The sequence below is a fragment of the Megachile rotundata genome, chromosome 7 (assembly GCF_050947335.1).
Source record: "Megachile rotundata isolate GNS110a chromosome 7, iyMegRotu1, whole genome shotgun sequence".
In the NCBI taxonomy this organism is placed as follows: Eukaryota; Metazoa; Arthropoda; class Insecta; order Hymenoptera; family Megachilidae; genus Megachile; species Megachile rotundata.
Window position 1 is genome coordinate 4,543,192 of NC_134989.1, and position 23,674 is coordinate 4,566,865.

General features: G+C 32.0%; 1 protein-coding gene across 1 annotated transcript in view; it reads left to right on the plus strand.

Annotated features, from left to right (window-relative positions):
- Positions 1-23,674, plus strand: part of LOC100878748 (uncharacterized) — a 911,930-nt gene that overhangs the window by 824,968 nt on the left and 63,288 nt on the right. Inside the window, exon 5 of the mRNA XM_076533672.1 lies at positions 10,055-10,189. Coding sequence (XP_076389787.1) covers positions 10,055-10,189 — 135 coding nt within the window. The remainder of the gene's footprint in view (positions 1-10,054; positions 10,190-23,674) is intronic.

Consider the following 23,674-nt stretch of genomic DNA (forward strand, 5'->3'; position numbering starts at 1 on the left):
ATGTTTAGTTTAAAAATTTTATGTGCATTTTCTTAAGACTTCAAATTTTTATATTTATGTATTTTGTATTTTTACATCTTTATATTTCTGAATTTTTAATACCATAATTTACAAATTCGGTACTCTTGAAACTTGCAAATTTCGACATTCCCAAATTCTCAAATTTTCCAAATCAAGTTTTTCTAATTTTCAAATTTTCAAGTACTCACACGCTTACATTCTCAAATTCTCAAATTTTGAAATCTCTAACTTTCCAGATTTTCAAAACTCCAAAATTTAATTATAAAATTTTAGTATTTATAACTTTTCAGAATAAGATTTTAGCACTAGATTGCCTAAGGCAGTCATTTTGACTGCTTTTCAATTTCATTTAGAAAAACAATTGTGTATAGAATGTCACAGCTTCTTAGAATTTTGTGACTTTTTGTACAACATATAAATGCGTTTATTAATAATTGTAGTTACCTCCCCCCTCCTTCATTTCCGGTATATATATATATATCTGTTATACCTATATTGCCCCAAAGCAGTCAAAATGAATCAAAGTTTCAGTCTTTCTAGTGTTAAATACCCCTAATTAATTCTACATCAAAAATATCAAAATCTGTAAACAAAACACATGTATTTCAATTTTCTACAGAGACAAATCTTCCAGTATTATCACATTTCTCCATTGTAAATTTAATTTCAATTCTTCAACAGTAATACGCAGAAAAACGCAAGATTCTTATTTGTTCTCTAATTTCGCCATACGATAACCTGTATACTATCTTAAGAGAAAGATCAAAGACTGTAGAATATTTTTTCACCATCACTATTACAGACGGGATATGTCGGACTATCGAGTGCGGATGCAGCAAACGAAGCGAATTTTTCCGGCAGCAAAGTCAGCGAAATAATTAAGGCAAAGCTAGCCGCGGATGCGGAAAAAGCACGCATCCTGGAATACAGCATGTGGAAACGTGCGAGTTACGAGGCGAAAAATTCCCGGGAAATTCTGACGCGAAAGGAAACTCATCCTAGTCCCTGGTTTCCGATCTCCCGCAAAATAAGAAACTTGCGAACGGCTTCAAAGAAGCATCAGACGATGTGGTTCTATCTTCTCTTCGTTGCTCTACTATTACGCACATGCAATTTTAGCTCGTAATGCAGGTTACAGTGTTTCGTGCCGACAATGTGAGCAATATTTGAGACCTATTAAATTAAAAAGTAACCCGAGGAGGAAAGTTAGATTTAGTCATTTAAATATACGTGTATTTCAAGTTGTAGGAATGATTAATTAATTAATTATTAATTATTAATTATTAATTATTTTTAATTGTTGTAATTGTTTATGGACTTTTAGTGAGTTAAAATGATATACTTTGTTTTGCATTTTTTTAATTGCTATGCTAGCCTAATCTATAAAAGAATCAAATTTGTAATTCCTATTAAAATAATAGCAACTTCAGTGAATAATATCTTTTTACAAAGAGTGGACTTAAGCCACTTTCAAAATTAACAGCTACATTTGTTGTACAATTTGAAACAGCCCAATTCCATTCAATATAATTAAAAATGCTTCAGACTGAAAAAACAATATTCATTTTATTTTATATTTTAGTGCCATGCCTGAAAAAACACCATTTACGCATTTCAGGAAATCTAACTATATAAATTATATAATAATTGCTCGTCGACATTTTGTGTATGTGGAAGGGATTTAAGGTCATGGTTCTTTAAGAGTATACATATCGTATTAACACTAATTAATAATTAATTGTAATTACCATCATCGCTGCTTTTAGATGTTTGAAAATGATTGGACTTAGATCATTTTCAAAGTTAATTTTTCAATTACCAAAATAATTGTGAAAATTTATATGTCCAAAATTATTATATGTTTTGAATATACTAAACTGTCAAATGTTTTTATAACAGTTAATATCAACTGGTATATCTTACTAAAGTTGACAAACAACAAATTGTTCAGCCTCTTGTTAAGTCACATTCAAAATAAACGCCTCATATAATATGTGTTTCGTGACATTGCGAAACATATGCAACGTAGTATATGAACGCATTTAGTTAGTGTCAAACGAGGTATCGGTTTCTTGAAGGGAAACAAAGGGAAGAAAATATCCAGCAGATATCCCCGCGCATCTTCTTTTTTCCCGTGGTCGTTAAATGATAGCAAAGGTGGATCCAGGCTGGAATAAAGGGAATGGGTGCGATCGTCTATAAAAAGCGATCGTAAAGTGGCGAACGTCACTTAAAGGGTCTTCAAGGTTCTATTACTTTGTGAGAAGCAGCACTCTATGCTATTACCAATACACGAAATAAAAGCGTGGCAAGGCAACGTCGAGAGGGGGTCACAGGCGGCCTTACTTTCGTTACTGTCGCCGATTCTCTTCTTCTGTTCCGTTTCCTTCCACTTGTTCGATGCTCGATCGTCGTTTCCCACCTACAAAGTGCCATTCGATCGGCCGCGATCCATTAAGGAAGGCCAAATATCGCTTTATCGACTCGCGACCTCTATTCTTGAAAGCGTTTTTAATGGAACAGATCCTCTTCATCGTCCCGTCGCGACATCTTCGCTTCTCCTTCTCTGCCAACCTTACTCTCTCGCGTTCGCCAGTTATTGATTTTATGATTCCGTAAAGGATCCCATAATTTTAACGATGATCAACTACAATTGATTTATTGCATATCGAATTTCTATTGAAACCCATCTGGAAATGAATTTTCACCGAGGACGTTTCGTATTTGGTTATAGAGGTGTCCCGTGAGATGATGGGTCCGTTATTGATTAAATTCGAGGTCTCATGATGAAATCAATTTTCATGAATTTATAGATGGTTTTGAGCCTTGGGTTCTTGCAGTTTTGAAATGTTAAGTTAATGAAATTTTGAACCTTGAATACAAGGATTAAGGGTTCTTTGAAAATTAATATAATTCAATTTTAGAAGTTTGAGACATTGAAATTTTGGTACTTTTAGATCTTGAGTCTTTGAAATATTGGAGTAACTAGTGTTTGGTCTTGAAACTATAAAACAAAAATTAAAAATTTCAAAGAATTAGAGATCTGAAATTCTAATATTAAGAAATGTCAAACTAACCAAACATGCAGAGCTCAAATATCTCAAATATCTCAAAATTCTAAAATACCAAAATTGTAAAACTTGATGTTCCAAAGGTTCCAAAATTAACAAAGTCGAAAGTCCTAAAATGATTAATTTTATTTAATCGTTATTTTATCTATCTAATACATCAAAAATACGTATGAATACATTAAAAAATACCAGAATTATTCCTTTAATGTTAGTAAATCATTATATCTAATTTTCAGTTATACTTTACTTTTACTATTCTTTCATTAAAATAAATCAAGATGCACTTGGCAGCGATATAACGAAAGTCATTCTTATTTTACTCCAGCAGTCAAAGTTTTAATTTTAAAGAGAAAAATATGGGAGTAATTTTTCTGTACCGCGACCGAATAAAACGAATCTTGAATTGAACATTTATATCGTTTCGGTTTTCGATTGATAGGGGATTCAGTTCTGATTGAAATTGCCTTTCAACGTCACGATTTAATTTTCACTTGTACCCTTCCAACGTATATTTGTTTTAATTGAACAATTTCCGGTAGACGAGCTAAATTTTTAGCACATACCATATGAAATTTAGCTACAATATGTTTCATTTAAAAATCTGTTATTTGAATGAATTGCGAAAAGTCAACAATTCTTTCCAAATTAGAAAGATGAAATAGAGAATACAGTATGTAAATACGGCGTACATTCATACTGCTATTATTAATATGCATGCCTGTTCTTTTCATACAAACAGTGCATAGTGATTCTGATCGTAGTTTTAGCAAATATAAATAACTGTTAATATTACATTACAAATTAGTATTCTATCTATGCTTTTTATATAATATTCTACTTATACTTCTTAATAATATTCTATTTATTTTCTTAATAGTATTTTTTCTTTTTTTAATTGAATGCTTAATGCTTTTAAGCTATTTGTTTTTTTTTCTATCTATGTTTTTTAATAAGATTCTATTATAATTTGATTTATAATATCCTAATTACATTCGAACACATATGTGTTCTTCAATGCTATGTTCTATATAATTTTTAATTTTATAATAATTTTGTAATTTTATATTTGAAGATTTGAGAATTTATTATCTATATGTTTGTAAATTTGTAAGTTTGTAAGTTTGTAAGTTTGTAGGTTTGTAAACTTGTGAATTTGTAAATTTGTGAATTTGTAAATTTGTAAATTTGTAAATTTGTAAATTTGTAAATTTGTAAATTTGTAAATTTGTGAATTTGTAAATTTGTGAATTTGTAAATTTGTGAATTTGTAAATTTGTGAATTTGTAAATTTGTGAATTTGTAAATTTGTAAATTTGTAAATTTGTAAATTTGTAAATTTGTAAATTTGTAAATTTGTAAATTTGTAAATTTGTAAATTTGTAAATTTGTAAATTTGTAAATTTGTAAATTTGTAAATTTGTAAGTTTGTAAACTTGTAAATTTGTAAACTTGTCAATTTGTCAATTTTTAAGTTCAAAACCTCATTTCTAATTCAATCGATTTGTAATTTTGTAACACTACATTTACACACATCTAAAAACCATTTATATTTAAATCGAAACTAAATCATAAAAGTAAATACATGAATAATACGTAAATTAGTGTATACAATGATTCTTTATCTCCAAAGTTAACATAGATTATAACAAAAGCTCACCAACAATTTTCTTAAATATAAAGAATGTAAGTTCTACCATTTTTACAAATATCATAAACTTAGTATTAACATTATTACTGTTTTCAACGAAATATTTAAAATAACATAAAAAATAAAATTCTCCTTTCTTGTAAGTACATTTATTGATCAATCGTTTAATAAAGATAACAGCAACCCGAGTTTTTCATCGTTTAAAAAATGATCAATCTTAGTTACAAGAGAGTATTCCGTTTCGAAACTCGACACTGTACCAAATGGTAAAAAAACGAGGTGTAATTAAAATATCAGACTTTCACAATCGATACTTGGTGTTACGGATATTTCCACCCAGTTTCTGAGGCGAAACGATCGATCGATCCTAATACTGGGAAATGGAGAAGTTTCCCTTGACGAGCGATTTAACGAGCATATCATAATCCTTCGTTAAAAGGCGGCCATCATTAAGCCGCGATATTGCATGCGGAATTTTACGGAGTTTCAAACCGCCTTCGTAATTACAGCTCATTTTGTGGTTCCTTCAAAATCATCGATTACGTTGCACAGACCGATTCGAGAATACGTGTAATGACGACCAGCCACTTAAGATGGCTTTACAATTTGTAGTTTAGATAATAAACACGATTGTCATTTATAAAAATTATTTTTTGAAACTGATTTAGAAAAAATATTATACAATATAGTAATAACATAACCTTGTTTGGAATTAATTATTTTCAATTTCAATACGTTATTGTGTCACGTTAGTGGAATGACGAACTAACCTTAATGCTTGACCTAACCTAAATGCATGGAAGTTAGGAAAGTTGAATATTTAAAAAGCAATAGCGGCGCAACTTGTTGCATATTTGTACATACTAAAATACAATTTTGTATAAAAATTGAAATATTAAATAACTAAATTTTACAAATTATTAATGATCTTAAACATATAAATTTATATAGTGAAACAGTTTTTAGATTATCAAGTTGTAAGAACGCTATCGCAGCTCTGTAGGCATCGATATGATTGAAATATTAGAAATTAATGTAAAAAAATATTGAACTAAAAAACTGAAAAATTGTTATGAATTTGATAATAATATCAACGCTAAATGAAAAGAAGTTACAGTCGTCCTCAATATCTAATTGAATAAATTGCATATTATTATGAAAATTATTCTTCAATAAAGTAGATGTGTTTACAATAATCTGTTTTTTTATTTCTCTAAATATTGTTTGTGAAAACTGAATTAATTTAGTTTGAACTAAGGATATTAAATTCATGATGTTTTAAGTAGTCAAGTGCTTTTATACTTATGCACTTTTCTTTTTACGTATTGTAACTTGCCAGATGTTCTTCATATTTTCTTGAACGTACAAGCGTGATTTAAAGGAAAGTTTTTATTGTTCTCGAGATATATTGTATGTTTTAACAGACTTTTTACGTGCACGGTTCAATTTTGAAATACTTTGGGAGAGCCGGAGAAGATTAAAAAGTTTTTAACGTGGAAAAGAAGGTAGAAGTTTTCTTTCCGTTTATGAAAGCGCTGGAAATTATTGAAAAAATGGTGAGGTTTTCATTCGGTTTTTATTGCAATATTGATAAATGAAGTCATAATGCGACGTAGTATTCTAATTAAAATTTTGTAGATTAAAAACTCTCAATCAATAGCATTTTTAAAAATATTTATATATTAAATTTAAATAATATATTATATTTATACCAAATTTATATATTAAATTTAATATATTTATATATTTAAACCGGATGACTTATATTCAAACTTTTTGTACACTGAAACACAGTAATTTATATTTAAAAATAATTATTTACATGTATATTCAAACTAGATGATTTATAAAATCAATTTGCACGTACAGTAAGTACATAACATACATGACACGTAATACCATAAAAAATATTAAAAAATTAAATATTCAAAATAACGTTATTAATTCAGATAATGTTTTAATATTACTGATGTTTCTAATCTGCAAATACATCATAATTGAATATTTCTTTATACACTGCTCAAAAGAAATATGGCATAGAAAAATTTTAGGCAAAAATTAGCCAAATTTGACTAATGATAACTCCGTGAAAAATCATCGCAAAGTTATGCTTTTTTTTTTAAATTAAAGCTTGAAATCTTTACTTTAAGACCCTGCAGTTTGATTTCAGATTTGATGTACCCCTACCACAATGACATCGTAAATGTGACGTCGTGTTTGCAATATTGAAAATTACAGAGTTTGACGAAATCCATGGACTTGCCACATTTTTTTTAGTGATACTGTTTACAGAAGCATAAAGTCCAAACCTTCATCTTTAATTTCCAGTATGTGAAAAACCGCTACCATTTTTTTCCGCAAAGGTACAGAAATTTAAAGAAGCCCATCTTCACGTAAAGCTTTCGCGTTAATAATCACGTTAAATTTTTAATTCAAAATATTATTTTATTTTTCCATTCAATTATATTCAATTTTATTCTTTTTAATTTTTAAAGTATAATTTTATTTTATAGTTTATTTGAATTCAGCAATTGCTCAGTTTCAAAATTCTCATTGGTTGAGTCCTTACACGTGTGTGTGTTCTTCCCAAGGAACCAGGTGCAACCGTCATCTCACATTTTGCAAAGGGAATTGTTAATTTTAAATTCATTCAAGTACAGATATTTCGATGTGTTGTTTCCTTTATTCTTCCAACTATTTTATGAATTTTTCGGCAAGTAAATCCAGTAGTTAATTATTTAACTTTGGGATTTCCCTCACTGGATTATAATTTTATTTTGTATTTGAGTAATTGCTTCTCCTTCAAATCTTTGAATTTCGCGTCTCGGATATTTACAATATTCCTGTTCAGTTCATTGTAATTCACATTATATTATATACGCTACCATTCTAATCGCTTCATATTTTATAAAATATAATCTTTTGAATATTTTAATTAGTTTGAATTACATTTCTTTAATTGCCTCCGTCATTTCCTCTAAACATTGCGATCTTGTGAAAGGGCCCGTATGGGACTAGCGTGTCTCCGGATTCACAAAAACATTAAGTCCCGTTAACAATTAATTTTGTTAGGGCAAACAATCTTCGCGGCTTTATACGCGCGCTTTCCGCACGTAACAGTAGTAAATTGTAATATTTTTAAAGAATAAATATTTTAAAAATGACCGCTTATAACATCCATCTATTAATTACATATTATCTCGTCGATATTCAATCGCAGATATTCGCAAATTCCAAATTTCTAAGGTCATTGTTGAGTTTTATACGATTTCAAACGCAATCCACAATTTTCGACGAGATTTTATTTGAGTTTTATCTCGGTTCAGAGGGATTAGAGCAAACACGTTCGACGAAATTTCCCTTTAAGAAATCCCTGCACTGATCTAATCCTTCTCGTGAAAACTACCGGAAACGGAAGAAAGCTCAAGCACATAATAAAAGAGAGGAACCAGTTCGAGGAAAGCTGAATGAAAGAAACGAACGAAATCGTGGCCAGATTTTAACGCAGATTCTTGCGCGGGAAACACGTCGAACAAATAGCCATGCTGGATTTCTTACGTGGTGTTTCTTTGCCGTGGTAATTTACAGCGTTAAATCGGGCTGTTAAATCTTGGCAATTTTTATATTCCGTTTTATTTTGTTCTCTGGACGTTCTCGTAAATCTTGAAGGATACTTCAGTATGTACGAAAAAGGTGTCCAAAAGAATAATTTAATTCTGTGCCCTGTATTTGAAATGACAATGAAAATACTAGACACATTTAAACTTCGTTAAGTTTCATGTGTTTTCACATTAATTACTTTTAATATTTTTCTATTAGACCCCTAAATGGTACAATGAAATTTTGATTGTTCCAATAGATGCAACTCATGTTTTCTTAATGAAAATAATAAGTGGAATTCACAGTACTCTTTATTTTTCTAATTATTTAAAAACTTTTTAATATTTCTGTAAAGCTTTGTGAATCTCATCATGATCAAATATATACTGCATTACTAACAAATTAATTAATTTATTTATTGCATAGGTAAACAAATATAATGTATAACCTTTAATGAATATAAGTAATTATTTAAAAAAATCTCTAAAGTCTATTTATTAGTTGTTTACTATTAACTGTAGTAACGTAGAAACGCTTACTCTTAAATATCTTAAATTAAAAATAAATAGACTTAGGATACTTTCAAAATAAATGACCCAAATATAATATTAATCCTTAAGTGAAAATGAAATTTACATTTATCATTGAATTTTTAAATCAGAAATTTGATTTTTTCAAGTAAGGGTACTATTAATTATGACTCAGCCACAATAAAAATCTTTAAAAGAGGAATATATATTTACTATATTTTACTATATTTTAAATCTATGAACTCGAGTATTATATGTATATGTATACAAATATTTTATAAGCTTTTTTATATCCACATGCAAATTAGTAAGCTTGAAACCCAAATAATCCTGAAAATATGTAAATCTTGCACATATTATGCGCTAAATTTTATATGAAAAAAATGCACGATGAAGATAGAAAATAGCGCTGAACTTTCCTCGTTCTTTAAAATTTATCAATAAATAAATGTAAAGCGAATATCCTATACCACACATTTTATTTAAAACTCTCAATATATTGATCAAAACAAACATTTCATAACTACAATTTTGGAATTAAATATTGATGAACATTGTGCTAACATCAAATTGTAACTTTATGACAGTTATACTTGGATATGCTGCTCTTTCAGTTCAAATTGCTGTAATATTTATATTTGTACTGTGTTCATATTTAACTCCGAGCTTTCGGATTAAAGCAAACCAAAAATATGTGCATACGAAACGTGTACAACCTTATATTAATTAAAATTAGTCAGTCAAATATATTAAGTAAATGATGTAGAATTTAAAAAACAATTTACTAAATGAAATAAAAACTTAATTCCTTGCCCTACATCGTGTCACACTCGCACTCTACAGTCTACATGCGCTAAACCAGGGTCGTATTTTCACCACAGTTGAATTTCGGTTCAATTTTAATTATAATCTTCATAATCAAAGATCGTTGAATACAAAACGTGCCTAACTTTTTAATTTTCCTTATTTGTTTTCACATTGTAGCAATAACTAGTTAACGATGAATAACGCAACTGCTCAAAAAATTGTAGGTTAAGGGGTTAAATTTAAATTTGAGTCGTAAGATCAGCAAACACCAACCGTTTCGACATCGAATAAAAGTCTGTAACATTTAGTTTAACGTAAACGAATAGCAGGAAAATGTTTATAGTGCTGACATAGTTTGGCTTTTTACAATTTTATAGGGTTTGCCACAAACACCAGCTGGCGGAGTCGGTGGAAAAGGAAGCGGAAGTGCTGGCGCCGGTTCTGGTATGGTCAATGGTTCTGGTGCCGATCATCAGGATATTCGTGACGGTGCTGCTATAAACCCAGAACACGTAAGTAATTCGATTTTCACCTAATCCCATCCTGTTGACGTAAATAAGCTCAGTTTAGATTCTCCCCATTATTAGTTCTTTCTTAAGCCAAGGGTTGAAACTTAACTCATTTGCTACCGTAATCCCCAAATGGAGGCTTGAATACATTTTTTTTTCTTACTTGCAATAGGATTGTATTAAATAAAATATACATAATGTGTGTGTTATATGTTAGTTTTCAAAGTTACTTGATCCACCACTTCCTTCATAAAATTTAATTTCTATCTTATTTCTACATTATTTCTAAATTTGCACTAATCAATAAAACTTCCCCCATCACCCCTTCTTTTACACAATTATTTTTTACACTAATTAATTATTATAATAATCATTTTTCTACATTAACTTCTACGAATTAAATAAATGAAAAGAGTAACTATGACCTGTACATAAAGTGATTAATCGGTTGGAAAGATCTTTCATTAGACAGACTCGTTCGATCGTGTCAGAAAATCGTTTTATAGAAATTTCATAGTGCTTTCGAGCGTCGCGTCGCAGCGAAAGGTGATAGCCTCGGAACAGCGAAAAAAGCAACGAGTTCTCGACTGGCCGAGCAAGAACAAATCGTTGCCGTTCCTTCGTCGATGATTGCCGTTACTGTTCTTCGAAACTTCTTTTGAAAGTGTCTCCACGAGGAAAGTTTTCCAGTGAAAGCAACAAAGTGAGTCATTCAGTGCGCCGGCGGGCATTGTTTGCTTTCTTTCATCTTATTTCGCGGCCACCAGCTTCATGTCGGCGAATATCAGACTCTGCGAGAAAATAGAAAGAAAAAGACGACGATGTACGGGAAAATGCTCGTAGAAAATTCTCACAATTACTCAACAGCTGGGGTACTGACTCATAACGATCTCAGGTTGGACACATTGGACAACTTTCGATAACGAGTTTGAGAAGAGAACAATATTGATGCTGTATCGTGCAGTAACTCGAAGTTTCAAATAACATTTCCTCTTTCTTGATAAATATTCACTGAAACATATGTTATAAAAATATTGTATGATTTATTGATCTTGTTATGCAACACTTTCTGAGATTTTCTCAACTTTGTTGATTAGGTAACGTTAGAAACTTTGCATATTACATTCATAATTTTTGTATTTTTCAAACGGTATTCTTATCTATTCAACAAAGAAATAAATAAGTGTAAGAAAGTTACAAATAGAATGGATTCTAAATATTATTTTTGAGAGCCACAAAATGGCGTTCAGTAGTGTGTTATAATGATATGAAAAGAAGATGAAAACAGTTATAGTGAAATTGGAGATGAATTGTGTCTTGGAGAATTATTTTTGAGATTCATATCTATGAAATATCGTTGATAAGCAAGTTAAGTGTATATTTAGGTGCAATGTAAAATTTTCTTCAGTATAAACGTATGTAGCTTCTTCATAAAGGATTTTTTTGAGGTTAAGAAAGGGAACAATTTAACTTGCTAGTGTAATTATGTTTAATTTGTTTTAAATCTACAATAACAACATAAATAAGACTTAAAAGAATTTATAATAAAACTATATGTATATCCACATAGTTTTCCATATCATAAAAATGATATACCGTATTATAACAAACATTATAAAAATATTACAGCGATAGATATTTTATATTAATTAAAATATAACATTATATGTTGATTATCATTTAGAATTTCTTAGACATAGTTTATATTAAAAATAAAATTTATAGCATTGTAAAAATAGCACAAAGTATCATGAAAATAGTGCAACAATGGAAACTGCAAAGTTTGAACATTTTCGACATATCAAAACACATTAGAACATTTGCAACAACAGAAACTAAAAATTTCAAAAATGGATTAAACATTTTGAATAATACAAACACATATTAATAATAATATATACAAAATATTCGAAATATTTTCAACACGATTCATTACAGGATTCCATGGTTTACAACAATTTTCTCGAGGATCAAGGAATTCCACCCAAAGAAAAAGTCCAAAATATTAGCTCGCAGGTACAATGACTTGCTGAAAGTTCTCGTCTCTGGGCTTAGATGAAATATTCAACTGCATCCCCTCTCATTTCCCACTGCCTATATCTCGGTTTTCGATTATAGAATCCATATAACCAACCTGAGAATTGGCGAGAAGGCGAGTTCTTTTTCTGTGGTCTCATGTAAATCGATAGCGGTTCGTCGAAAATCCAAAAATGCTCCGCACCGTTACAGCGAAAAAAGAAATGGGAAAATGAAACATGAAAATAAACTGTCTTTTTGACCGAAAACAACAGGACGAGATGAAATTGTCACATGATGCGCGAAATAAAAAAATAGAATATGAATTTTAATTTTACATTTGGAATTCTGGAACTTTGAAATTTTGCAATTATTACAATTTGCAACTTTATTATTAAAAGTTGGAATATGATTATTTTGAAATTTTTGAACTTCGGAATTTTAGGATTTCTAGAATTTAAAGTTTTCAAATTTTATAATTTAGGGATTTTAGGATTTTGAGGATTTACGATTTCTTAATTTTTTAATTAGAAGCTTTTACGATTTTGAAACTTTGACATTTTTTAATTTTTACATTTTAGGAAATTAGGACTCTGGAATTTTAATATTTTAGAACATTAATCTCTAGAATTTAAAAATGTCATAATTCGTAAATTCTGACACTTGGAAATTTAGAAACTTAGGGTTGAAAATTTGCTAATTTATAAATTTGAAAACTTGGAATTTTCAAGTATTAGAATTTGCAAATGTAGAGATGGAGAAATGTGGAAATATGAAAAATTCAGAATTATGAAGATTTATGAAATATAAGAACTTGTGAATTTAGCATCTTGGTGATTAGAAAATTTAAGGGTTCGAAAACTGGGGACTTGGAAATCTGAAAATTTGCAAAATTAGAAATGTAGGAATTTGAGAAGTTTGTAATTAATAACTTGGGAGATTGGAAGTATAGTAATTTGAAAAGTTAAGAATTTCAAAACCTAGGAGTTTGGAAATTAGAGATTTTTCTTTTAATAGTGGTTTATAGTCGCATCAATTACCTAGGTTATTAGCGACTGTTGACCAGTTTACGGAGATAAGGTTATGGTCGGAAGTGGATGGTTTGACATAACTTTTTCATAGTTAGGTGAGGATTCCTATAGTTTTACAAAATTTTAGTAATGTGTCTTGATACGCTGTTGATGTGGTTGTTTCAGTGAGGTTGTTCTTGATATTTAATCTTCTTCTGGCGTGGTTATATTTTCTGCATTCCAATATTATGTGCCTGATGGTTATGGTAGTGTTGCATGTATCGCACCTTCTGGGGGAACCGTTTTTGAACATCTATGAGTAAGTGAGTTTGGTGTGTTCGGTCCTAATTCGGGTTTCTGCCACTTGATTTCTTCTATTGTGTTTAGGGTTAGTTTTTAAATCGTAGAATTTGTCGAGTTGTTGATGAGTTGAGCTGGCTTTGTATTTTCTCCACGTAGAGTCCCATGACTGCTTTAATAGTGTCGCAATATGATTATTGATGTCCGCAGAGGTGTTTAATATCGTCTGGTTTTCTGTGACTATAGTCGCTGCAATTTTTGCCCAAAGGTCGGCTATGGTGTTTCCGTAAATATCTATGTGGGAAGGAACCCACGCTATGATTACAATTTTGTTATCTTTGATTAGAAACTAGAGAATTGGGAAACGTGAGAGTTTAGAAACCTCTCAGTAGATATTGTAGGTTTTCAAAGTTGTAAGTTTGCAATAGTCTCCTTCTCTCATAAACGTGTATCCCCAAATCCCAAGAACCCCAAATTCTTAACCTATCCAAAAATCATCAAATCCCCAAAAATCCCTAGAAGTAAAAACCGATGGATCTCTTTTTTCTTATCATATATTTTTCCGAAGATTTGCCGTCAAGTGTACGAACAGACGATGCAAAAATTGACGAGGCTTATCGTGCAGACAGTGAACGTTCCGAAACAAACGGATCGATGAGTATTCCATGAGCATCGCTCTCAAACGGGTCCGGCATTTTCTGGCCAAGCCGTTTGAGTCTCGTTTCCGTTGCTGGAAGCCCGACGAAGCAGGCGGAGAAACGCAGATAAAGGTTTTAATTCCGTGCGAATGGATCAACGCGTGAAAATCGAACGAGAAGAGGAAGAGAGAAGGAGATTCGATTGATCGACCGTTTGAAACAATGGTTAACTTCGGAAGTAATCGCTTAATTCCTGGATTTCCCGGCTACGTCCAGACCGATTTCCGATTGAACTGTCTTCCGGGCTTTTTTAATCCTGTTCCCCGAATCGATGGACAGCTTTGCTCGCCACGATCAAATTCAAATCGCGATATTGCAGCGCAAACAACAAACAACTCGCAGATTCGATATATTCCAAGGATTATAGCGAAATGGATGAATTTCAATTGAATTTGGAGAATAGTTTTTAATGGCACGTAGCGGTTGCGACATTTTGTTTTGCTTTCGGACCGTGATCGGTTAGGCAGATCAGGGAATGCAATTTTTAGGACATCTCGATGTTTAAAGTTTGTTATTTAACTTTTTATTGCGACTGTGTACAATGTAGGAATTCCTTGGATAACATAGGCAACTTGAATATTTATCAATTAGCAAATTTCTATATTTTCATATTTCTTGAATTTGCAAATTTACATTTCACAATTTTCAAATTCACAAATTTCTAGATTTTTAATATTCAAATATGCTAATTTTCTTGTACCCAAATGCCCCTTCTACACCTTAAAATTCCTAAATTTGTAAATCTACAAATTCCAAGAAACCCAAATATCTACATCCCAAAATTATACTTTACATACTTCTACGCTCTTAAATTTCCAGCTTTATGCAAATCCCTACATTTCCATATTTGATCCCAAATTTCAAGGAACCTAAATATCAACATCCCCATATTATTGTCTCCAAATATCTAAACCGCCAAATCCTCAGATTCCCGTATTCGTAGAATACCAAGGTTTCTAAGTACCTACATCTCTAAATTACTGCTTTCAAATCTCTAGATCTTCAAAACCTCTAAATTTCCGCATTCGTAAATCCCTAAATCCTAATGACTCTAAGTACGTCCCCAAATTACTGTTTTCACATCTCTAGATCTCCCAACCCCTAAATTCTCGTATTACTAAATCCCCGAAGTCTAATTAAATACAGTTACTCGATTTAATATTCGGACACTATGGTATTTGCGAAATTAAAGCTTTATGTACTTACTTGCAATGTAATTATCGAATTTTCTGATCCGTAATGAGTTAAAGCACATATTCTAATTTACAAATATGTAAAATTAAATACTTTATTTTTTATTGTTTTCTACATAATAAATGATAAATGCAATTAGATCCGATATCGATGTCGAAAAAATATTCGGACACTCAATATTACATAAAGTTTTTTCTTATTTAGAGTGTATGTAACAACAAAGTTATAATTTTAATATTAATTTAATATTTTTTGGGACATCCTTTTTGTCTCATGACGTGTTGCAAACGTGTTAGCATGTTTGAAATTATTTTATTTAAATAATTTTGAGTAATGCGTTTCCAATATTCCGTCAGTCGTATTTTTAATTCGTCTTTTGTTTTTATGGAGGTGGTTTTAACATTACGATCCAGTAAGTCCTATAGATTTTCAATTGGATTAAATTCCGGTGATTGTGGTGGAGGATGGAGCACTTTCGGACAAGCATATAACAAATATTCCTGAACTATTCTCGATTTATGTTTCGGATCGTTATCCTGGTAGAACTTAAAACTGTCGCGTATACCCATATTCGTTGCATTTTTTAATAAATTTTTTATTAATGTGTCTAAATATTTGTTCTTGTCCATAATATGTTCAATAAAAACCAGCCTCCCTACTCCGACACTAGAAATGCAGCCCCATACCATCAAGCCTCCACGACCGTGTTTAATCGTCGGTCTCATATTACTTATTTTTAATTGTCAATTCGATTTACGCTACACTAATTTTCGTCTGTTACACCCAGCAACATAAAATTAACTTAACGGACGAAAATTAGTAGAATATGTGCTTTAACTCATTACGGATCAGAAAATTCGATAATCGCATTGTAAGTAAGTACATAAAGCTTTAATTTCGCAAATACCAGTGTCAGAATATTAAATCGAGTAACTGTATCTACGTCCTCAAATTACTGTTTACAATTATCTAGGCTTGCAAATCCCCTGATTCGTATATTCGTAGATCTGTAAATCTGAAATGGGCCAAATACCTATGTCCTTCAGTTTCTAGATTCACAAATTACTATGTCTCTAAATTTGTAAATCCTCTTTCCTACATCTTCAAATCCCTATTCTACCAGATTTCTCTTAAAGGCTCTCAAATTTTTATATCCCCAAATTCCTAAATTTCCATATCACTTCGAATGATAATTTCAACAATTTTTTTGATAAATTTATTGATCAATGGATATTATAACTCGATAAGTGGATACTAATACAGTTAATATAGAGCTAGCATAAATGATTCATTTTAAAAAGGTTATATCTTCAAAAGTATTACACGTACATACATAAAAGATATATGAAGAGAACGACGTACTCACTAAGTTTATACGCCCTCTATAAATGTTCAATATGTGTCTCTTTGGTGACACGACACACGTCCAGACGATAATCGAGCTCATTCCATACATTTTGTAGCATAGTCAATTGTCTGCGCTGCAGTATTGATGCAATAATAAATTATACTATCATTTTAATTTCATTATATTTGCACTCGTGCTGCCACCTGAAATATAAAGTTGAGTTTGTGATTTTCATATATCTTTAATGTGTGTGCGTGTACTTTTAAAAATATAGCCTTTTCAAAAAGAATTAATCATTTATACTAGCCCTGTACATTGTTAACTCTGTACATGTTAACCTCTCTTCACACATGATTGCTTATTTTATGTATCTTTATTTACTTTCCTGCGTCAATTTCAACTTGAATATAAGCGGTCGTCAAACGTCCACGAATCAAGCGTTAATATTCTTTCTGTCGGACAGTTGATTATCCCTAGTCAAACGGTATTAAGATTTCCGTTCCCGGTTATCCGACGAAGATTATGTTCAACAGTCACGAAAATTACTTGACAGGTATATCGACAGCAGTGTACTCGAGAGGACAGAAATTGCTTGCACAATCGTCAGTTCGTGAGACCCGAGTATTCTCAGGAATTCTCCTATTAGGGAATTAGTGAGCGTGCTTAACAGGGGGAGGGAACTACGATGCAACTTCACAGTCAGCATGGTTTCCGGCTAACTGCCCTACTCAGATAAGCTGAAACCTACGAAACTCCTACGAAGACGCGATTAAGTCTCGGTGCACTCGCTTTGACTATGTTTCAGTTAGAAAATTAACTGGCAGTATCGATTTTTAACCCATTAACTTGTTATGGAGCTCATAAACAACCGACGCTTTAGATCCATTCCGACTGAATTCATAAAGGAGGAGCAAAAGAAAGAGACTTAAACGCGATTAATGTAAATGATTCCATTAGTAGACTATGTAATTGTGTAATTGTTCAAAAATAGTCTTTTATTACCAAAAATATACGATTTGATGTATACATATTGTTTTATGTACTATATATATAATATATAGTTAATGTATTAATATATCTGTAGTTAATATATTAATATATGTGTGCATGCATGTAATTAATATATGTATTAATATATATCTGTCCACATAAAATAATATGTATATGTATACACATATTTTATACTTTTTGTAAGAAATTACTATTTTTAAGTGAATATAATTGACGTATTAATATATGTGTATACATATTGTACATGTTAGCGTCAAAGTATTTTGGAGGGTCGTTGAAAGCAATTAGCCTGTGCTATTTTGTCCTTGAACGATTTATGATAGGGATAGACTGCGTGAGGTCTAAGCAAAAAGTTGTTTATGAGAGTCCAAGTGAGGCGACAGACAATGACTATTGACTTGGAGTCGCGTGGTCATCAGATGTCGCAGGACTGTGTGTTTTGTCAGTTTGTGAGATTGTAGAAAAGGGCAGGCAGTTTGTTATTGCATTGCTTAGTCGAATAGGGACGTTGTTCCTTGAGGATCTGGCCACGGAGTGGGGAGGCAAGGATGCCTTTGATAAGAGGACTGAGTTTGACCTCTCGGCACTTATCCCAGCACCTTAATTAGGAACGGTTCTCTTTTCGAAAATATCTAACATACATATATTAACGATGGTGTTTTTCATGCCGAGACACTCATGGTGTTCGACGAATACGGCCACAGGTTTCCCCGTGCACGTAGGACTTCGAGGCATGGAAACTCGCCATGCCTGCTGCATTTGACCAGTCGCACCCGAAAACCCCGCTAAATTCGTTAAATCTTATGTATACCTTTGAATTCTCATTTTTTTGCTCTGAAATACCTCGGTCGACTAGTTCTATCCGTAACAACTATCTTATGAAAATTATAGTCTACGATAATTTGCTCGTAATTTAAAAGAAGAATGCTACTAGGAAAAGTTACCTTTATTCATTTTTTAAAAAATTCAGTAAGCATGGTATGTAACAAGTTATACGCTACGTTGTAGAATATTTTATGCAAAATATTTTCATGAAACTTGAGGAAAACGGGATGTTCGGAGTCCAAGATTTCATGACAAGCGGGTTAAGAAACATAGTTTCGGGAAAAACATAAAAGAAGTTTAAGCGTAACATTTTTCATGCTGCCACAGTTTTGGAATCACTCTAACCCGTGTACGTACTTTATCGTATATCCTCACATGACACGAAAAACTCAAATTGTTATATAAAGGCAACCATAATTTTGCGACCTAGTTCCAAATTCCTGTACTCTTTTATTTTTCAAATATTTTTATCTTGTCAATATCTAGAAAAGAATTATAATAATTGCAATGTTATAACAATTGTAGTTTAAAGGAAACGTGCCTGAGTTTCTAAATTCCTAGATTTTCAAATCCAAATATAGAGATTCCTAAATACAGAAATGCTCAAATTCTCAGGTTCCCAAATTTCTAGATAACAAAATCCCTACATCCCTACATTCGTAGACTTCCCAATATCTAGTTCCTCGAATCCATAGATTCCAAAATTTAAAAGTACCTAAATCCCTAAATTTCATAATTCAAAAGTACCCAAATCCCTAAATTCCAAATTCAGAAGTACTCAAGTCCCTAGATTCCAAAATTCAGAAGTACCCAAGTCCCTAGATTCCAAAATTCAGTAGTACCTAAATTCCTAGCTTCCAAAAAGAAGAATCCAAATCCTTAGATTTCCGATTTTCCCAAGATTTCTGAATTCATAGGTCTCTAAATTCATACGTCCCTAAATGTTTCTCACTTTCAAATCTGTACTTCTCCACATGCTTACATCCACATATCGCAGTGTCTCCAAATTAATAGATTCACGTCTAAATTATCAAATTCCCAAAAGTCAATAAATGATAGACCTCTATTTCCTTAGTAGCTGTATTTTCTATAAAGAAGTCAGATTTCTCGACCTTTGATTTGATCACACCCAGACGTCTCCGTTTGTAATCGCATATCCTCTGTAATCAACCCAAACTCTGCCTCAATGATTGTTTACGCCATAATCGACCCTTGAAACGTCAGATCGGTTTGTTTAACTTTTCAAGAAGAAAATTGCAAAAACTATGGCGGCTAACGAATATCCGGCGAGTTGTTTTCCGGGCAATTATCCGCGAACGCGGGCAGATTTTTAAGCGGAGACATCAGGTCCTGAAAGCCGTCCATCTCGAAAGTAGTCCGAACAGCGAGCTGCCGGAAAATTAGTCGACGACATTTACGGGGACCGGAAGTACCAAACGGCGACCAACGTGGCTCCGCTTGGCGGAGCACGTACACATCCGTCGACGTTTTATTTTCCTCGTCGTGCGCCACCGGCTGAACACTGCGAGGAAAAAACTAATTCCGTAATTGCGATTCAAATTTCTTCGCAAACCGTAGGCACCGGCTTTATTCTTTCTTTCCTTACGCTTTCGACTTTCCACGTTTCCTTCGTCTTTCCGCGAACCTTTGTTCGCCCGCTTCCTCTTTCGATTCCTCCTTTTTGTTTCGGCACAACGGAAGCTGCACTTCTCCTCGCGTTCGTTTCGCTTTCCTTCTTCGTCTTATTTCTTTCAACGAAGTTCTATCATTTCTTTTTTTCACTTCCGACTCGCTTGTTTTTTTTCACCGTTTCTTTCGACGCTTTTTGTCTTTTCGGTTGTTTTGGCAGGGAGTTTTGCTTGCTTATTTCTACCAGGCTCCTTTTTGTTGTTGCTTCGGGTCGCTTTTTCCTTTTGTTTCTGCCATCGTGGGATTCTTTCGTTCGCTTTCCTTTGTTATTCTCTGCTAACTGTGTTCTCTTGTTTCTTTATCGTGTTTTCGTATCTGAATGTAATTTTATGACGTATTTGAATCGCTCCGATATTTACATTTTGAATGATACTGATAATTGGGGTAACGTGTTTGATATACTGGAATAGTTGAAAGAAAAGTCTGTTTGTATTTGTAATAAGATGAGGCAGTAGTAGAATTTACTTTTAAAGCAAGATAAGATTGAATAGTGTTCATATTTAAAGTAATAGAAGTTACTGCACGGTGTATAATTTATTCTGTCCACTGACTCGAACACCAGCCGCCATTTTGGACTCAACTCACAAAATGGAAGAAATGTTATTCATTTTCTGAAATGTATTGTTAATTCGTGTTTTTCATAGCATTATTACTTATACATACTTTCAACAATATTATTTATATTTTATCTTGGTGTTTTAACGATGTTATGAGAAAGAATAACTGATTATATATTTTAGCAGCATTAATAGCCAAATTTATTAGGTTACAATATTAGTTAATCATTAACAGGACTAATAAGTACATTAATTTAATACTAATATTCATTAATTGAAAGCAATATTAATCATTACATTTATTAAGTTATAACACTGATTAACAATTAAGAGTATTAACATTCACATTTATTAAGCTTATTAATCAATTATAGTTAATTGTATTAACAACCGCATTTATTAAGCAATATTAATTAATCTTTAAACTAACAAAAAGGTATCGAAAATGTTGTTTATTTAGCTTGAAATAAATTTATTCACAAATATTTTAAAAAATCTTTAAATTCGATTTTCCTGAAAACGAAGCAAAAAGTGAAAAAATATTACTCGGTTAATTTACATTATCTTTTGACAAAGAATTTTTTATTGTACCACCTGATAGGAACCTTCCTGTATATTTCGTACAACGATATGAAAAGACAATTGAACCATGTTACTTGAAAGAAAAATCTTTTAAACACAATACGAAATGTAAAAAGTTACGTGGAACCTACCAAAGTGGAATTTGTTATAACTTGAAACAGTTAAAGACTAGTTCGTCAACGGAACGAAAGGTTGGTCGACCTATAATAGCCAGTGCTTTAAATTTCAAAGGATAGCAAAAGGAATTAGAGCGTGGCCGGAAGTAGATGAAACGAAGACAAAAGAAGAAGAACTCGTAACGGGGCTTGATAAAAGCGTTCGAATATGTCAAAAGCACCGAGAAAAATGAAAGAGTAGAGCATTTGAGAATGAAACAGAATTGACGAAGAGGATTTCGGAAAATAATTGAGGAATATTCGTGTAGTCTTGGGAAATTTTAACCATCGTGGAATTAACGAGACAAAATTCGACTGGAAAGATTTAAAGTTTCCAAAGACTTTTAAAGCTTTGGAAGTTTCGAATTTTTTAACTATCTAATAAAGAATAATAATTTTAACTTTATATTTCTCTTTAACTGTAGTACGACGGTATGTGTTTAGTTTGTAAAGTTATTCGATAAAAAGTATATCAATAAAAATTATTTTTGTATGGTAATGCATATTAGGTTATTACATATTAAATCATTTCAAGATATTATACTTTTGTATAATTTACTGATATGGTGACGCAAAATAACAAACGATATGCGTTTTTGGGCAACGAATGGTACAGTAGGCTCTCGTTATATTGCCATGAAGGAGGCTATGTAAGAAAATATAGCACAAAACATTTGCAAAAATTTTGAAAATTTTAATACTTACAGTTAGTATGAAAAAAATGCTCAGACACGTTTGCAAATATCATTTATAAACTTGCACGTTTTCTCAAAAACGTAATTTTTCAAAATATTTGATCTTTTAAAATTTGTTAAATTCAGCCTTTTTTAAAAATGTATTTTTTTTGTCACGAGTGTGTCAAAGTATGGCAAGGGATTAACTCGGAAAATATTTCTTTGGGTAAAGTTCGCCATAATTGTCCCTCTGAATCGAACAGTTTACCCTTTGACATTTTCGTGCATCATTAAAACTACCAAAAACAGCATTGCATAACCGTTGAGACACCCTGTATAGAACAATTGGATAATAAGCAGCAGAAAAACGTTCAGCAGCGGTGCGCAGAAATGAATTTCAATTAATTCAAATAATATCAAAGGAGAATAGCAGAGTTCTTTCACGAGCACGCGACGCTTTATCATCGAGTGTCTCTACCACATGAAAGGAAACAGCTTTACGCTTCCCCTGTCCGCTTTCCATGCATTTTAATCGTATCTCGCGACATCCGACATGGTCTGGGAACACACGAGGGTGCACCATGCGACGTCGAAAGAGTGTTGAACGTTTTATTAAGCCGGATGTACAAAAACCACGAAAGGAGGAGAAGAACATGGCGGTGCGCTCGAGCGAAATGAATAGAAAAGAAAGGAAGAACTCGACGCGGTGTAACAAAGAATCCTGGTGGCGTGGCTTTGAATTCATCCTCTTTCGAATACCACCCCTATCCGACCGTCCTCTATTTTCCCGTCAGCATTGCTCGGTATTTTTTCCTCCCTCTTCTTCGAGCCGTGCAATATGGAAAGCGTCGGAAAATGCTCGCCACTTTCGTGTCCGTTTTCCTCGCGCGAATTCAAAGGCGATCACGAGCGCGCTTTATTAAAGCGCTAAAACTGGGTACTAAGCGGTAGCTTCGCTCGGTTGTGCTCGAGGTTACATTGAAATCTTGAAAATTTTATTCTATGGAAAATTGGGTGGGTATGAAAAAACCTGGTTATTTAGGATCTTTGTCGTTCAAACAATAGACTGAATGCGGAGATTTTTAAATCTGAATTGTTGGTCAAAAATTTTAATTTATTTAATTATCGTTGAATGGGGTTACATTTGTATTTATTTAGGAATGGGGTTTAATTTATGATCTGATGATTATTTAGATATTTGGTGGTTTATTCGAGTGTTTAGGTAGATTTTAGTTTTAAATTAATGACTTGATAAAATGATGTATATTGTGAAATAGTGGAGATAAAATAATAGGAACACTCACTAATACAATAAGAAATTTGTACTAAAAATACGGGTTGAAAAAACCTACATCCAAATATTAAACATCATATATTTATCATTTCTATCAAAGCTAATTAATCAGTAGTCTCCCCCAAAATAGAAATA